This window comes from Corapipo altera, unplaced genomic scaffold, assembly GCF_003945725.1.
Source record: "Corapipo altera isolate COAL_440 unplaced genomic scaffold, ASM394572v1 56, whole genome shotgun sequence".
NCBI lineage: Eukaryota > Metazoa > Chordata > Aves > Passeriformes > Pipridae > Corapipo > Corapipo altera.
Window position 1 is genome coordinate 110,866 of NW_020884896.1, and position 18,570 is coordinate 129,435.

The following is an 18,570-nucleotide window of genomic DNA, read 5'->3' on the forward strand; positions in this document are numbered from 1 at the left end:
CACTTGGGGATGAATGAATATGCTGATGGAGAAAGGAAGGATAAGACTTGGGAAATATGAAATGTTACCAGGTTAGCCTAATCTACTGCTTGTATGGTCCCACTTCCCCTTCAACACTGCACATATTTAAACAAGTATTCTGCTCTGTTTCTAACATCCTAAGGCATGAAAATATAACAGCAACCTGGTAAGGGGAACAATAATCAGCATTTGAACTAGTTATCATGAAGGAAACACAGGGGAGATTTGTTAACAATGAAGTTGCTTTGTTGGAAATGAAAAACATGGTTAGAAGGAGAGTTGGAATTCCCACTTCTAGGCTCACTGCATGGTTAGACATACCACAAGTTCTGCCTCCCAATCTCCATTACCCAGGGCAGGGTAGTAAATTTGTAGCACTGACCTGCATTTGGCAAAGGAGCTTTTTCACCCTCTCAGCACATACCATTTCTATATAGGAGGGTACCAAAGAGAAGAAACAGAAAATCCCTCTTATCTAGAGAGCTGCCCAGAGGGTGACTATATGTAACAGGTGGGAAATGAGAGATTACAGCAGACTCCTGAGACAAGGTGCTTCACGGATTTAGAGCATCTCCTCTGTGAAGATAACTTCCTGCCTAGGCCTGGCAACCAAAAGCAGCAGTGTGCCAGCCTTATTAATTACTGGTTTAGGAATCTGAAAGGCTAGAATCCTTTTAAGATGTTACCAAAGAGAAGGTTCAAAAAATATCCCCCAATGGGACAATTTATTTCTACTGACTCACTGGTGACTTTGGTAGGTGCAATCTGGACAGCTGACAGGTGGACAGGTAGTTAGGGAAAACAATATCAACACATCAGAAACAACTGTTTTACCCTACTCAAAGTTAGTCTTAGTAAATTCCTTTCTGTAACATGATAGTCTCTTTTTAGTCCCTTACATGTAAGCTATGCCCTATCTCTAATCAGCATCACTCTAGATCTCCTCAGAATTAACCACTGCTGAGCAGTCCACAAAGCAAGCCCTGAAGTTCTACCATAAAGTGAATGTCTTCTTGACCTAATTTTATGTCAGGGCAAAGCTAAAAAAACACAAAGAGGTTTCTGTGGAACTGACAGATAATATAAGATTCAGTGCAGTACAGCTGTACACTAAAGCACAACGCACGTTGAGGTCTTTGGCCTGACCAGAGACACAGTTCAGGGATAAATAAGGTTGACATGTGAAGACTAGACACAGCATGCTATAAAAACTGTTAAGTAGCATATTAATTGGATTCTATAGGACTTATAATCAGATATATACTTCAGATATTTTTGCATTCCGGTCCTCATTAGCACCACAACAAGACCTCAAAAGGATTCCACTTGCTACCAAATTAAGAATACAGATCATATTCCATAAAACAGCACACTACGTACGCACATGGGTGTATATATCCTTCCTTGTGATACTGCAGTCACTATGAAACACAACACAGCTACTACATGCTACCAAGAGCAAAGGAAAACAGGATATATGGCTACATATAGGTGTTCACAACCCATACAATTTTTCTTTAAATACACTTGTAACAGTTTCCATAACAATGGTACTAGAGCCATCATTCAAATTCCTATCTGCCTTAAATTCTTATGCAAAGTAGAAGGTTGTAGCTTGCATTTTGCACAAGTTACTCAACAACAACCTCTAGGACTTTGCAGCCAGTTGCTTTAAAATAGCAGACATGAGAATAAAGAGATAATTTGGTAGCATTCATCCTCACTAAAAGCAGGAGTCGTACAAGGAGTTGGGGCTTTAGAACAGAACAAGGTCTGATTTGATAAGCCCTATTGTTTTATACTTAGACAACTTCCTGTGGAAAATCAAGCATATCTGACAGTACCTGTTCCTCCTTTTCTTTGGTCTTGCTCCTGGAGACTCTGGAAGAGGTAACATCCTGAGCTGGAATGACAGAGATTTGATGCAGTGGCATGTTCATCACACCGCCTCGTTTGGTCCTAATATTTACAGGAAGGAGGCTTGAAGGCAGTGCTCATTCCGTGCCATTGTCAGGCCTTGCAACTAAAAAATAAAAATATTAGATGATGTTAAGGTAGCTTGAAATGCAATCATTTCTAAACCAAAGCTAAGTAATTCACTGGATCAAGACGCATCTCTTATTTTCTCTCTGCATTCTAAACAGGAGAGAATTTGGTGCACTGAGTGAGTGTGGAAAGACACAGAAGTTTTCAAGAACTTTAACTAGACAGGTCAGAGCACAATTTATGCAAAACGAATAAATAAATTATCAATCGGTTCTGAAAGTGTTCTGAGAGCAGAGCTAGAGGGCAGGGATCATGCTCGAGTCTGCTTGGATAGGGAGAAAGAGGAAGAGCAGCTCTCCCAACTGAGCAGTGGGAGCCTGCTACCTGAAGATGCAGAGAGCAAAGGTCATGAAGGTACTTTCCTAAACTGCCAGTCCCATCATACTGGATCAAACTGCCTCGAGAATCGTCCTGAATCAGACTGAATAGTGTAGTTTTGGCTAAAAACAGGAAATATCCTGCATTTAGCTGTTGTCATTTATGTACCAGCTGGCACATTAAGACATATCACGTGAGCTGTTCCTTTCTTAAAGGCTATTAGAGATTAATATAAACAAAATCCCTCACTAGGGATTGTGAATTCACTGAACTACACACTCTTCATCCTTCTCTTACGAATACAACAGGGAAGCATCACACATAGGAAAGACAGTGATAGACATAAATTAGCCAAAATTGGCAACGCTAATCTGAAAGGCAGGCATAATTAACTGTAGCATTTATTAGATTAGTGAAGTTACATTAAATAAAAAGCTTTTTAAAACACTTAGGATCATGGAGTGTTTATTTGGAACACAACTTGCTGCAAATGAGACACAACTATGTTTAAAGAAAGGATTACAGGGGAATTAACACAGCAGGGACCATATTAAACAGGGCAACTGAACGATGCACTGTTCTTCTGTTTTCCATAACATACCAACTTTTTTGTTGGTTAGTTTTGTATCTGTGAAAGCAGAAAACAGAGACAAAGTAGATGGCCTATATATTATGTTGCTTAACAATTTGTAAGTAGTGTAGCTTAGCACTTAGCGCATACCCTAAACTTATGTTGCTTACATTTTTTATTGAATATTTAATTGGAAGTTTTAAAGAGAGGCCAAGCTTTCTAGGTTTTTGATTCTGCAAAAGACACTGGTCTGGTTCTATTTCCATTAGACTCCATAGGAGCTGTGTAAAATGAAAACAGGATCAAATATTTTGACTGCTGTTGATGAAACAACAGGAAAAAAATTACATATTCCAAGCACTTTATACAGAGAATGATAGTTCACTATCTTCTTTGCACTATGGGGGAATGAGTTATCACAGGTCATAGAGCAAGTCATGAGCAGAACCAGAAATGTGTGCAATGCCTGCTGTATCCCAATCACACACTGCATTTGCTGGATGATGCTCAGTCAAATTCAAACGCTTTACTGACACGTGGTCAGGATTTATATTACTTCTATAGAGGCCAAGACAGTACATCATAAAGCATGCATGAAAGCTCAGAAGGTAATGCCTTCATAACTTTCAGGCATCACTTATTTTAAAAATAAAATATATCAGTATGCATAAGGAGGCAACGACAAGGACACCTCCTTACTGGAGGACAAAGGGAAACATGGGAATCACCAGCATTATTGAATCTCAGCATAAAAAGAAAACACAGAACCTCCTCAGGTCCTCCACACACCTGCTTAGTTACATCCTCTAAAGCAGCCAAACCAGAGAGGATATAAACGTGGGCTGAGATGGGAATATCAAAGCACAATAAACAAGGCAGGAAGGGAAGGTATTTTCCCAAGAAAACATAGGGAAATGAAATCCAGAGAACGTTAAGCTTCAATGAAAATATGCCAGCTAATATGTTCTGTGCTACTGCCAGCAATAACTGAGCTCTGTGTCTCCCCTCAAAAAGGGTTCTGGCCTTGCAGGCAAGGACATGTTGCCATGACTGTAAAGAGAACAAGGAAAATTATTAGAAAACACAGTTTACTCCCTCTGATAATGGCAAACAAGTAAAACCAGTTTTTCTGCAGGTACTTCGAGGACAGCATGTGTTAGAATTCTTTGAAAGAGCTCAAGCAGTAGATATAATCCAACTGGATATTCAAAGATGATGTGAAACAGCTCTCCTCTGGTAAAGAAGCCTGGTAGATGTTCTAACAAAGCCTGCCTTTGTTCAAGGGTGGCTTAGAGAAAGCTGTAAACTAAACCCAGATGCCCCACTGTAGCATCCCCAATCTGCAAGGTCCCTAATAATGCACGCACTGTATCAACCTAAAGCACGTTAACTCCACAGCGCTAATTAAAGGATAAAGTTACGTGAATGAACAGACCATCTGCAGCACCGAGTACAAACAGACAAGGATGCCAGGAAAGCAATGCCACTCAACACAGAGCAAGTTGTGACAAGCTCCACAGGACATATTCCACAGCTAAATTAATTCCACATGCTACCTGACTGAGAGGTGAGGAGGTGGGCATCTGCCAATTGGGATCCAAATTTCAATCACATCAAACTGGGAGCCTGCCAAAAATGAAGAAATGCTAAGGCAAGGGGACTGCTCCTACATATTCTCTTCTCTTTAGGATTCCAGTTTGATGTTCAGGCCATACCTCACACAAAACAAGACTTCCTCATTACTACAGCACCTGCATCCAACAGCAGAGTACACTTGCCCCCAGGAGGTGGCAAAGGGCTCAGCTTTCTCCTTCATTGTGTTTTATTTGGTTCATAAACCACGCATGTAAGGGAAGTCCCATGACCACTGCTGTAGATAATGTTCTATTCACAAAGGAAAGACTTTTCAGATTCTTTTTGCCAGGAAAGGGATAAAGAGGGTACATACACCTACTAGGTCCCACAGGCAGGGCAGTCATCTGCCTGCAAAGGGATCTTATTCTCCTCCTGTCCCCATGGTTGTTAACATATCATTCACTGGGGTAAAATACTTAAAGAAAACCTCTCTTAGGAATTTGGGAATTCAGCAAATTATAATAAAGGTTAAGCCTTTTTTCATAGCTGGACTCTGTAGAGATTTCTTTACTCATGCTGCCAACAGCCAATAAGCCACAATTCAAACTACTGCTCTTGTCCAGAGAGACTTCCTGCAAAACTGGCTGCGGCACACAGGAATACCAAGAGAGAGGACAGTTTGAAGCTCAACTGTTCCCCCTATCTATAGCCACACTGGTTCCAGCCAAAAATGGATTCCAGCCATACTGCCATTGCAGAGAGCCTTCACAAACAAATACGACTCCGAAATACAAAAAAGGTCAAAATCCTGGCTGCAGACTCCAGAGGAGATCTTAGCCTAGTGAAGCTAAGATTTCACCCACCCAGGTAGTCCAGTTTTGCTTTCTGCAGGGCAGACAAACAGTAACTAAAAATGCCACCTGGAACCACATCAGTTGGGTCTTCATTACATTGCCAGAACCACGAAGCTGCAGCAAGAACAGTCGGATTCAGAGGAAATGAGACAGTCTCTGAAGGCAGTTGAGCAGCACAAAAGGAAGGAAAAGCATGCACATGACTGGGGCCTGGTGGCTGGGGCCTTCCCCCGAACAGTATATCTGACAGCAACATAAGCAGAAAATTAGATTCTTCTGGGTTATCAGCATTAAGTACACAATGTTAAGGAAACTTTCCAATCTGACCATTCACAAGACTCTCTGGCAGTCACACTCCCAATGCCAGAGACTTTCACTGCTGGGACTGAAGCCCCTTCATAGCAAGTGGCTCCAATGACCCGACAGGAGCTGCACTTTACTCCCCACTCACACAGTCAGACCAGGTTTTCTTACTGGCTCGACCTGAGGTTTCCCATAGCAGAATTTCAGATGTCTTGTTCCACAAAGCAATTTATTCATAGTGCAGTAACACAGAAACAGCCCATGATGCTTCCAAGGGGGACCCTTAATAAAGGACCCCATGGGCTTTTACACTCTCACAGTCTATCCACATGCAAGTATCACTCTTTCTCCTGAGTCCTCCATCCCTGCTGTGTCTCCCAGTGTCTATTCACCTGGTTGGTGCCACCCATCTTTGTGCCCTTTGTTATCCAAAAGGTTGGCAGTTTGTGGCCTCTTCTCAGGATCCCACCCAGACCTCAATCTGCAGCTTGCAAAGGGAGCTACCTGTACCAGATATATTCCTCAACCATGAGAAGGGACAACTAACAACAGAAGGTAACCTCACTGTAAGAGAAGTTGGTGGGAAACCACTTGAAATCCCATTTCCATCATCCACCCCATCAGGATCTGTTTCCTTAGTGACAAGAAGAACATAAATCAGACATCAGGTGAACCGAACGGTCCATAAATTGTTGGACTGTTACACTGAGAAGTGTCACTGGAAGAACCCAGGTGGAAGTCCTCCCTCATCTGCCACCTACTGCAGGTTCTCTGCCCATTACACATCCAAAAATAAAGGCTAAACTGCTCTTTGCCAAAGATTCCCAGCTAGACTGATGCAAGTAAGCACAAATCATGATCTTCTGTCTATGGCTTCATATCTACAAAATCTAAAAGCATACAGTATGAACAGCAGATTAGGTCATTTATACTTTAGAAAGTCCACCATACTCCCTTACTACATGGTATATGCTGGAGAACTTCAGCAGAAGCTCTGGAGCTGTAGCGGCACTTGGCTGCTGACGTACACAGGCCTTACCAAAAGAAACGCATACTAAGGATGCATGAAGGTGTGTACATATGCTTTGTATTACTCACAGAAGGGTAAAAAATAGAGCAGTCAAATAGGTCAGTTGTTTTCCTATTTAAAGTACAACAGATATTCTGGATTATAAAAGAATCTGTCTTTATGCGCGTGAAAGATGTGCCCTGGAAACTGTGGCAGAAGGAAGATGGTAGTCACTAACAGAAGGGAATTGGAAGGAATTCCACCTATCAATTGTTCTGTTCTGCCCAAAAGTTTCTTACATTTTTCTTCAACTAACCTAGTCCCCAGTAACAACAGTGAGCTGCATCACGTAGGTCATCGGCCTGATAATCTGTTGCAGGGTGGGCAGATCAAAAATAAAACAAGAGATCGCTGATGTCCAGATAATCCAGACACTGAAGTACCATTCATGGCTGTGACAATCCTGCAATGGACTAGATCAGCCTGAAGACTTCAGGGGACCTTCTTGATGCAGGATGAAAAGTGCTGTTCCGAGTCTTTGTGGATCACTGCCGTGTAATCCAGTCTTCTGAAACTTCCCCTCTATGCAGCACAAAACCAGATCCAAACAGGAATGGAAACCCTCTGAAGAAACCTCTGATTGCTGCTAGATGGTGTAACATCTTCATCAGCTGGCTTACTTTTTCCTAGTAAGACTTGAAATAATTATTAACGCAGATTTGGAATCTGTTTTTCTGTTGGAGGTCTTGATGTGAAATCTCAAAGCCTCATTAAAAAGGAAATCCTTTGGTTTTGGGGTTTTATTGCTGTTGTTCTGAAGGTAACAGTTCACTGACTTTGGTAAATTCCTATGTGCATCTTAACTTTCCCTAGCTACTCTGACATTTCAGATGGATATAGCTTATGCCTACTTTCTGTACACTACACTTTCCATATTTGCAAATATTTCCAATCCTATTAGCTTGTGTTGGCTCCAGTTTGAAGCTTTTATTATTTCATTTTGAGCTTGTTCGGACTCTTCCCCTACTAATGTAGCTTACATAATCCTCTTCTAGAGATGACAGATGTGCATTTTCAAAAAGAGGATCCTGCATCTGCGTTTCATTTTGGTTTACTGTGGCTTAATCAGTACTTTGTTAACAGCATTATTTAAGAGATGTTATCAAGCCTCATGCACTTCACATGCATTTGTTAACTTGACAAACAAATGTAATTAAGAAAGCCTAAGGGAGAGGAACTAACACTTCCTTCTCTGCAGTACCTTTCACATTTCACTTCTAATGTTGTACTAACCCTGAAAAGAAACCTTTTATTCAGACCAGGCAGATATAATTCTGGATTATTGCTATTTACAGCTATGCATCTGCCCATATATCTTGTTTACTAGCTCAGCTGTAACTTCTCCCTTTATTATCTCAGTTCCTCCTTTCCTCCACCTGCTAGTGTCCTAAAAATAATCAGCTTCAAGCCTTAAAAACATTTTTCTTCTAATTTTTTTTTTAAACCATGTTATTGAGTAGTTGAAATCAAAAGAAAGGTTAAGAAAGCAGACAACAGATTCTTCTGCAAATTACCTGTGTTCCATCTGAAAGCTTCTCAATATACAGGAATATACAGGTGTAGACTATGCACAACACAGAAAAACAGAAGTATCAGCCAGCTCTAGCTGACTCCTCTCAAAATGAGAATATGATTACTTCTACAAATATAATACAACTAGACAAGCAAGCTGTTAAACTACATTATCAATAAATAATGGTCCTAGAGTTCTTAGCATCCCTTTTCCTTGATTTCAATGGAAGCTAAGGAGGATCTGCATCTCTAAAAAACAGGTTCCTTAAAAACTGACCCCTTCAAATCAAATGAGCTGATAAATGGAATTATGAACTAGCTTACCATTCAGGAAAATAAATGTCACTTCCCTCTGTTTCAACAACACAATAATACAGTATTTACAGCCCCCTGAGAAACAAAGAAATTACTTCTGTCTGCTTTTGCTATTAATAGCAACTTACCTGCATCAGAAGCATCAAATATCATTTCTAATGTCCTGTGGAAAGAACAAAGCACCAGATGTTTCACACACACCTGGGCAGTAAGCTCCTGCTACAGAGGCAAAAATTCTTTAACTACATCAGTGGTCTGCTGGGTAAAACACATTTTTAAGTAACTCCCCTTGTATATTTGTTGATGAACAGTTCATAATAACATTAGCATTAATCCATGGGACAGTCTCTATAATAAGCAAAAAGAAAGAGAGGTAAAGCAGGAGTTTCATCCCCTGCACTGGGAAGCCCTAACGGTGGAGGCCTGGGAGAAGTCAACAGCCAGGGTTGGTGTTTTCTCAGCCAGCAAGTTGCTCTACCTGCTCCACTGAATTCCCAAACCCATTTGCATAAGGGGGTGCCATTTGTTCTTTTGAGTTGATAAACACCATTTCACCTCACCCCTTCACATTAAACACATCTTCCTGTCCCAACGTGCTTCCAAACTGAGCAGGTGTGTGAATCACAATGCAAGCTGTGAGTCTTTACAGCTTTGCTGCAAGCAGGATGTAATATCACAGCATGTTTGGGACTTGCCTTATCACTCTTAGTCATGATCCTATCAGCTCCCAGAATGAGTAGAGACCGGCTTCCCAAGAAATTAATGCCCCTCTCCAGAAGAGGCATTCTTCCCTCCAGTTTGGCACCAAAGCCATCCCACAAAGCACAAATTAGGTTGTCTTAATCACACAATTCCAAACTTTTCTTAAAGACATGGATGATGACTTGTTTCTTCATAATACTCATTGTCAGAGAACACACCACAGTATCATGCCTATTGCTACAGTTTCTGAGAAGAGCTGTCTTTCCTCCTTCGTTGGCTGTCCAAAAGCAATGCACAGCAGTAACCTACATGGATTCCATCACAGTGATGCAACGGTGAGCACATCTTTTCCTTACTAACCCAGAGAAACAGTTTGAGAGAGTAGTGGTGAAGTTTCATACAACCCAAAACTCTTAAACTAATGGAAAAGAAACAAGGTCTATTATTGTGAACACAGATCTGGGAACGGCTCGCTAAGATTGTTGCAGTTGGTCGACTGCAATTGCAGATCACTGTACAATCAACAAAGAAGGGTCCACAGTACACTACTGGATACAAAACCCACTCCCCTCACCCCTAGTCATGGGCAAAAGTCAAACCCCACAAAACTATGACATGCCAGGGAAAGACAGCAAGTGATGTCAAGGAAAAGGTAAAACCCCAGACCTCCAGAATAACAGCAAATCTATTGGAAAAATGCACACATGATCATTACAATTTGGCAAAGTGCTCCATATGACAACTGATATTTTTTAGAGGAAAATGTTAAGTGAAGATTAGAATCAAATGGAAAAAGAGACATATTAATACATGTATAGACAAGGAAGAGAAATTTGCACCAACATATATTTGCAGGCAAATTTCTAGTCTAGTATACAAGTCCACATGATATAATGTAACACCTATGGATAATTTATGATCACTTCCCATTCTCCGTTATAATCCTTTCAGGGCTCACAAAACTCTAAATCAGTTCTGAAATCCAATGAAAAATGGCTCTGTATTTTTGTCTTCAAAATTAATAAGGGCTATTAAAAATGCATAAATTTACATTGAAGACAATGAAAGCCTGGGCTTCTCAAACACTGTAAATATTTACAATGCAAGATAGTGATGAAACAGAACAATCTCACCATTGTTCAGTGAGGACATTGCTAACATTCTGTATTGTACAGAGATAACAGTGATGCATTTTTAGGAAAATTCTGTGCTATATCACTTATTTTCCATTACATCAGAGGCTAACAGTTTTAAAAGCCATTTATGATCAACAGGTGCCTAAGCAACATTCTTTGCTATTGTTGAACTGCTACCAGGCAAAACATTCCTCTTAAGGCAGAGTAAAAAGAATATACTATTGACTAAATGGTTCTGTGTTTTGAAGAAATATGAAATCATTCCTCCTCTGTCTTTGGGTGAATAAGAAATTTCCAAAGCAGAGCACATAAGAATGTATTTCTTCTGCATGATTTACAAGTTAAATGTCAGATATCTCTTTATTTACAGGTTTAAGTTACAACATGTCTTAGCTCTGGAAGTCTTAGTAAAAATCTAGGTTTCTTTTCTGGATCTTTATGAAAAACCTTTAAATTCTGAGGAAATAGCTATAAACCACATTCTTTAGGACTTGCATGATGCAACTGGAGGGCTTAAAACCAGTGTCTTCAAAAGTTCAAATGCAGAGTAAAAGGAGCAATGCACCAAGCATCCTGTAGATGATTCTTCCACCAACCTGTATTACATCAGTGAGTTTCTTTTCAACTATAATTTCCCACATTTTAAGGCAACCTGAATTTATGATGCAAAAGTCACTATCAGAAGTCATTTGCTATCACCCAAATTTAAAACTTTGAAATACATTTTAAATACAGGGAAATATCATGACTCATTAAAGTATAACAGCCTTTGGTGAGAACTTTTTATTGGGAAGTATACTCAGGCATAGTATGCCTCCTTTATGGCTTTATGTTTCCATCTTTTTCCATGTCAATACCTTCTCCATACATTTGCTAACATCCAACAAGAATCCCCTGTCCAGAGGGCAATGTGGGAAGTACCAGTACTGTGAGCTGCATGAGTACTTGTTCTCCAGGTAGAATAAAATACTGGGGGAGTCCACAGCCCCACTGACATCACTGCCCATCTTTAACTTTATTTCAAGTATCACCAATACAGAGTTGTGCTCACTGGCTGTGGTTCAGGAAGGCAAATCATTTGAGTTCTTCAGTTTAGTCACTTCTGTGCAATGGAAGGATAACAGTACTTCCACTTCCCACCTCTGGGCTGCTTGACAGACAGCTTCTGTGGGGGTGGTATTGTTCCTTACCATGGCAAAGTACAGTACCTGGCACAACCAAGAGCACAGACTGAAGTGTTACAGTAATATAAGCAATAACAGCAGTACACATATGAGTCACTCCTTCAGATTCACACCTGCATTGTTACCAAAAATTGCCAGATCTTGATTTGAGACAGTTGCTAGTCAGACAAACATGGTATTTATCATCAACTTCAACATGAAAATTATGCTATGAAGAGTTTAAGAACTTCTGTGTCACAGCATTATCATTAAGTAGTAAACCTGTATAAAACCTATAGACAGAGTCCAGGACTGTGAACAGAACTGATTCTGCTCCGGTGCCAGAATAAGAGAGCTGCTTCCAGCTGCAACCTTGTCGTGGCATATGCTGGGTGGTTAAAAAGGCTGCATGTGCCTGTCTTACTGTAAGTGTCCCTGCTGTAGTTTAAAGGCCAGGCAACTGATTTCAGAAGGCTGAAAAACAGCACTGATTCCCTCACCCCAGCTCCCCACACCAGTGCTGACACTGACATGCACTGGCAGTGGAAAAGCATCAGCACAGTTTCCCTTCGCTAGGGTGTTATTTCACACGAGCGTGCTGGCACGTGTACGTTGGTTCTGCCCATCTTTCCCCCACAACAGTGCTCTGTGCCACCCAAAAAGAAGAGACTGGCATTACTGAAACCCACAGACAAGGCATTCCTTACCACAGTCTATAAAGGGCCAGTCATCCCCACTGTACCTAAAATAGCCACTGGATGCAATCACGAGATGAATACATGACTGTGGATTCCTTCAAATCACTGCCTTCTTACACGGACAAGAAACCAGTGTCCACCAGTTGCATCCTCACTCATTGTCCTTGTTCTCAATTCAGCAATCAAGTGTTGAGCCTTTCTGTCCCATCCAGTATTAGTCCCTTCATTTCGAAAAGTATTTAGAAGTTTGGAGATTTTACAAGAAATTTAGAGAAACAGCACAAAACTCCACCAATCCATTCCTATGCACTTGCAAGACCTGTACAGAATCTATTTAATCATACCCATGACAGCTTTCTATCACCCTAACTACAGCAGTATTTCTGAAGTCAAGCTGTCACCCATGAGCTGCTCAGTGCCAGTAAAACACGGCCAGCTACAGAAGGCTACTAAGACAGAGAGAAGTATCCAGATACAGAAAAAATGTGCTTACTAATGAGAAATATTAAGAATTGCACAGGTCTGTTTCTTGCTGCTGGAGAAGAGGCTGACTTGCAGCGCCCTGTTGCCCTATTCTTAAATGACTACCACCTTTTCCTCCAGCAGATGCTTCAAAGCGATCTTCAAGTGTCTAGTAAGGGTGAGGGGAGGCCCAGGACACTAGACAGCAACATGCTGTGACACAAAAGCTGGTTTCAAAGGAAGCTGGTGATAGCTGGAGCAATACAATGGAATGGATTCTGGGATGCTGTTGCATATCTAAAGGGCAAGTAAAAGAAGTTGCTATATGAAGTTCTCCAAACACGGAAATACAATTCAGGATCATGGCCACATCACTGACACCAATTGACATGTCACATTTTTTAACCCAATCACATCTAGAAGTGGCTTTTTTGTCTTTTCCCCAAACAGATGTTCTTTGCTTTAAATTAGTTTAGACAGAAGCCAGTGAGATGAGCCAAGTGTGTTAAACAAAGCCCATGCAACTCCGGTGCACACAAGTATTACTGTAAAACCTGAAACATTCACAAAGAAAAAACCTGGAAGAAATAGTAGTTTTTATCAGGTGTCTGCTGAAATTGAAAGCAGAAGAAAAACTTGATTTATTTATTTATCAAACTAAAATTTCATCAGTCCTGGAGAAAAATGTACTGTTGTAGAAAGAGGCAAGCACCAAAACTGTTGAGGTCCCATCAGAATTTTACACCAATTGCATCCTGAGCTGCAGAGAAAGAAACCCATACAACTTTAGCCTACTCTCCTCCATATTTTCCAGGACCCATACCTGCTGACTACGTAGTCTCCTTCTCTAAGTAGTTACAATTACAATAATATTCAAGGACATTTGTTCTTCCAAAGAGTAGAAGAAAAATTACTACAGACAATTAATTTGAACGCCTACTGAGTTAGGTTAATGGAGAGATAAGGACATATTTTTTTATTAATAATTTTAAATGGCAAATGTGAGAGGTTTTTTTCTTAACTGGAAAAAAGAAAACTACCCCCTATTCCAAATGTGACAGATGTTAGAAAGTCAAGATAGAAATCTCCTCAGTTTTCTGCTCACTTAAAACAGTTGGCTGGTTCAATTCCAGACAGTTCCATCTTTGGCACAGGCTCCCACACATGGACTGTACAGCAGCATCAAGATGGTCATAATGTATCTAAAGACTAAAGATGACTTCTGCTGGTTTTGAAGTCACAGGAATCCAAAAGTAACCAAAACACTGCTGGTTTCATCTTGTAGGACCCAATCACCCCAATATGGGTGCAGCACTGTGCTCGGGAACAGGCACGGTCCCCTCTGCGTCCCAAGTGACCTTGTGGCTGACACGGTCCTTCTCCATTAGCTGTGCTCTTTCTGAATGAGGCATAAAGCCTTGGGCTTGGAGGAGTCACACTTCTTGTTTTACAGGGACACATAATATTCAGTGAGTGGTATTAGCTGGCAACATTATCATTATCTTTCAAAGAAATAATCTGGTACAATCTCACATCAGCTACATTTTTCACAGAGTTAACAGAAGTTTCACATCTCAGCAAGGCCACCTGATCTCTCTCTGCCTCATTACAGAGGACAGAAATCATCTAACTTAAGAAGCAAAACCAACGAAAGGCTAAAATGTATTCAGATCCCTATCTTCAGAAACATTAAATACCTCAGCTGAAAAGGCTCCCTCTTCTTTGCTGTGCTGCTTCTGCAGCAAAGCCAGGCAGCTGTCCTGCAATGCTCAACCAATGCCTCCTAATAGCTTCAAACAGGAAACAACAATGTAACACACATATAAATGTTCGTTTCTGTGCTGTTGGATTGAGTCTTTGGGGGTGGGCGTGGTTTTTTAAAGAAAAAAAAAAAAACTGTCCAGGAAGCAGATACCCACCAAGGAGGGCATCTTCTCTGCCTGAAAAAGAAGACACTGATGGCAAAACTGCACCCTACAGCATTCAGCTGGGGCAAAGACTCAGCATGAATCCAGTGCAAAGTCAGTACCACCACCTGGTCTCCCCCTGAAATTCCCTACCCAAACACTGATTCTGTCCAGACTTTCCTCACTGGCAAAACAGAGATATCAGTTCAGTCCTAACTGCAGGTTATTAATTAGAATACTTCTCTGATTAGAGATCACCAGTGGTATTACAAAGTAGATTATTTTTAGCAATTGCCTGATTGAGCCAGAGCTACAGTCAGTTGTAAATTAGTCACTGCTTCTTCTTAGACTGCATTTTAGACACCAATTTCCAATATTTAGTATCTCTTCAAAAGCGATCATCTATCAATCATCTTTGCAGAGAAAAGAGCAAAGAGGAAGCAGCTATCATACACCCAAGAAGGGACTTAACATTTTCAAGTTTCCTGCTCAAAGCCTAGAAAAAACGGAAATAGGAGATGAAGACATATGGAAAGGCACAGCACCTTCAGACATCAGTGGTGAAGGCATTTACCCATCCTCTGACAGCTGTCATGTTGGAGTGGCATCTTTTATAGAAGGGGTTGTAGAAGGTCCAAAGACAGTGTAACATGCTGTCTTATTGCTCACTGGGTTAAAGTATGACTTAGCCTGCCAGTGATTTTCTTGGGTTTTTTGGCACATTACGATAAAGGAAGAAAAACAGGCCCACAGAAGAAAGGCTTGGCTCAGAAACTGGCCAAGTCTCCTTGACTCAGAGAGGATGCTGGAGACAGGATAAACAGCATTTCAGAAAACCAGGCCTGTGCTGTAGCATGTCCATGTCACTGGCCTTGGTGGGATACACTGTGTACAATCAAGCTGCTTTCCACTCCCATCCTCTGCTGACATGAATTACTTTCAGACTTGAAACCCAACAGTTTCATCATCTTATTAAATTCCCTATTCCTGGCTCAGATGTCTCTCACATGCATTAGTTAGATTACATCAACTACAGAGACCTGTCCATGAGCCACATAGGATACAGCTCAAAGGCGGTCATCAGAGGTTGGATCATCAGCTCTCTCGAGTTCTCCTCCCTTATTCACAGAAGAAGCAATGCAAACTGTGTGACAAGGCATAAGTATATGTTTTGTGGTGTCATGTGGAAAGGGAGATAATACCAGAGCATCAAGATGCAACTGGCAAACATACCTTCCCTGAGCAGAGCATCCACCCTGAAGCAGAACCATCCCTGCGGCCTCCTCCCACAAGCACGGACAGTAAAGACAGGTTAAGCCAAACCCAGGGACCAGAGAGTCTTAATACGGCAGCTAAGGAGGACTTGAAAAGGCAGCTGACAAACAGCCAACTAGCAGGATGCCTGCAGGGCATCACAGCCCTACCAAGTCTGTGCAAAGCACCTGTAGTACTGCTCAGTGTGAACATGCCAACTAAAAAACTTCCCAGGAGGTGATCAAAGATGGATGAGACAGACTGAACACGTGTCCCAGATGACAAGTAGAGCTCAAGCAAACAGAGAAAGCAAACAACCGTAACAAATGTCTAACACACACAATGGAAGATCACGGCCAAGAATAAAATGCATGCTGTATCTAATTCCCTTTCGATATAAGGAACTGATCCTGAGTCAGAGCTTCTTTGCTCTCAGGCAGCTGGACCACACTATGCTATGCTTGCCAGGGTATCACTAACAAAGGAGAGTGAGTGAGAAGTCTTATCTTGAATCACATGTGTTCAACAGCAACTGAGCTGGGATCCTTGCCTCGTGGTTGCAGAAGTTGATATCAACACCACTAGCAAATAAAAGCGTAGGCCTCCTGCAGATACAAGTGCCTCAGGGTCCCCAAAACACCAAATACTGACCACAGGAGATCCTGGAAAGACAAACACTACCAAAAGACTGTAAAGCCTATGTCAAACCTACCCTGCTGCAACTGGCACGTACATATATAGAGGAGACTCTTCCACACTTCACTACAAGCATCTCAAATGAAGCCTTATGGAGTAGGGATAAACTTAGGCAACCCTGGCAGGAGGCACAGAGCTCTGGCAGGGCCACCTCCTGCTACTTTGAAGTTGCAGTTTTAATATATCACTTGTACGTTGCCTCACTAGAAACAAAGTCACACATATAATTTAAGTGATCTCATGGATCGGGTAGGGTCAAAGAGGAATAATTTTGAACTTTGTGCGGTTTGGAAAACACAACAGAGTTGTGGGTTCTCACTGATTTGCCTGGAAAACACCACAGTGCAGTTTTCTTACACTTCTAGGACGGCAGATAAAAAGAATCTCGTCTCTAAAAGGCCTTGGGAGCTGCAGAGTTCCACAGGTGTCCTACAGCAGGACTCTTTTTCACACACCTGCCAAAGCATGTAGCAGCTTGTACAGAACAACATGGAGACCTTTCAAGCCTTGGAATTTTGTGATGAAAGGAAGTTGGTGGATATTTCTGCAACATGAGAAAGACTTAACTCTAGCAGTCTCAGTCAGAAGTTATCTATCCTCCCCTGTCAGGTCTTACCCTAAGATTAAGAGTACAAAATAGGAGAACATCTCTGTCACAAGAATCACAGAAACAAAATATATGCCTCACACAAAGGAACTGCTAAAAGGCAATATACAGTTTTCATGCCCAAAAGCAACAACCGTATTTCAAGGCTACAGTAGCAAAACACTGCATAAGAACACTAATGCATTTATAAGGCTAAAATCTGATCTCATTTTATTGGCTTCTGCTTTATTATGCCAAGAGGAAAGTTAAAACTCCCTTTCAATATTTTAATCAAACCTGCTGCTGTTTTTGACTAATTCCCAAGATCAAGCTAGCCTGACAAGAATCCTGTAATTTTACAATGACATCTCTCCTCCCTCCACCCCCTTAAGTTATCAAACATTAATTTTGTGAAGAGTCTGCTGCATCGTGCCAGCTCTAATTTAGTAGCAATACTTAAACTTTTCTCCTAGGCTTTCAGAAGGCCTTGCAGTGGAAGAAGGCCATTCCATAGCAGAAGGATTAGCACAGTCTGATATTCTACAGTTTGGTATCCTGTGGTTGCAGGTTTCACCCACGTGACCTATCTTGTGTCTAAAAAAGTGCTATCTCCATGGGCTTTGGCACAGGGTAAGGCTGCAGCTCTCAGTTGTGATATTGCAATTTATATTCCCTTCTTCCTGCAACATTAAAAGTTCCAGCAAATACGTGACATTTAGCCAACAGATTCAGAAGTTACTGGCAGTGTGATTGCATAAGTCCACTTCCCCTTAGAGAGAAGGTTAAAAAATTTTTTAAAAAATCCAAGAACCTTACAAAAACCTTGATACAGGTGACAACTGAGTTGCAGGAAACTAAGGTATGCATAGGTGAAGTAGCTTAAGCCAGAAAATTGAGGCCAGAAGCAGGAAAAAGACTCAGATTTCCTGTCTCTCTCAAAAAACCCTTTAGCTGCGAGTAAACTTCCTCTTCTTTTTGAAGCTAGGCAGATTTTTTTTCTTCTCTTTGACACAACACAGCATTTAGTTAAGTATGCATTTATACTGTTTGGTATAAAAACCCCCTTTCATCTAGAAATTACTTGCAATGTCAAAGAGTAGCAGCTCCTCTGCAAATCTTCAGTCTACCTGCTTTTTACGTATTATATTCATGCACATATACACACAATTTACAGAAGCAGTTTTAATGTAAATGACTGGTCACAGATTGTGCTAGAGAAAAAACACTGACAACAACTGTCCTTCCTAGTCCTGGCACTTCCAGCTCAGATTTGGCAGGCAAGCTCAAGATGAAAAATACTCTAAAAGTCATAACGATAATCACATTGAAAAGGACAAGATTTTGGATGCAGAACTACAAGGAGAACTCACTTCATTTACCAG

General features: G+C 41.1%; 1 protein-coding gene across 5 annotated transcripts in view; it reads right to left on the bottom strand.

Moving 5' to 3' along the window:
* The window catches only part of MARCH8 (membrane associated ring-CH-type finger 8), a 90,529-nt gene that overhangs the window by 66,176 nt on the left and 5,783 nt on the right, over positions 1-18,570 (bottom strand). For all 5 annotated transcript variants that reach the window (XM_027648011.1, XM_027648007.1, XM_027648008.1 and 2 more), the window contains one exon: positions 1,866-2,044. In XM_027648011.1, the coding sequence (XP_027503812.1) occupies positions 1,866-1,961 (96 nt within the window). In that variant the 5' untranslated portion in view covers positions 1,962-2,044. Of the gene's footprint in view, positions 1-1,865; positions 2,045-18,570 lie in introns of those variants that run through there.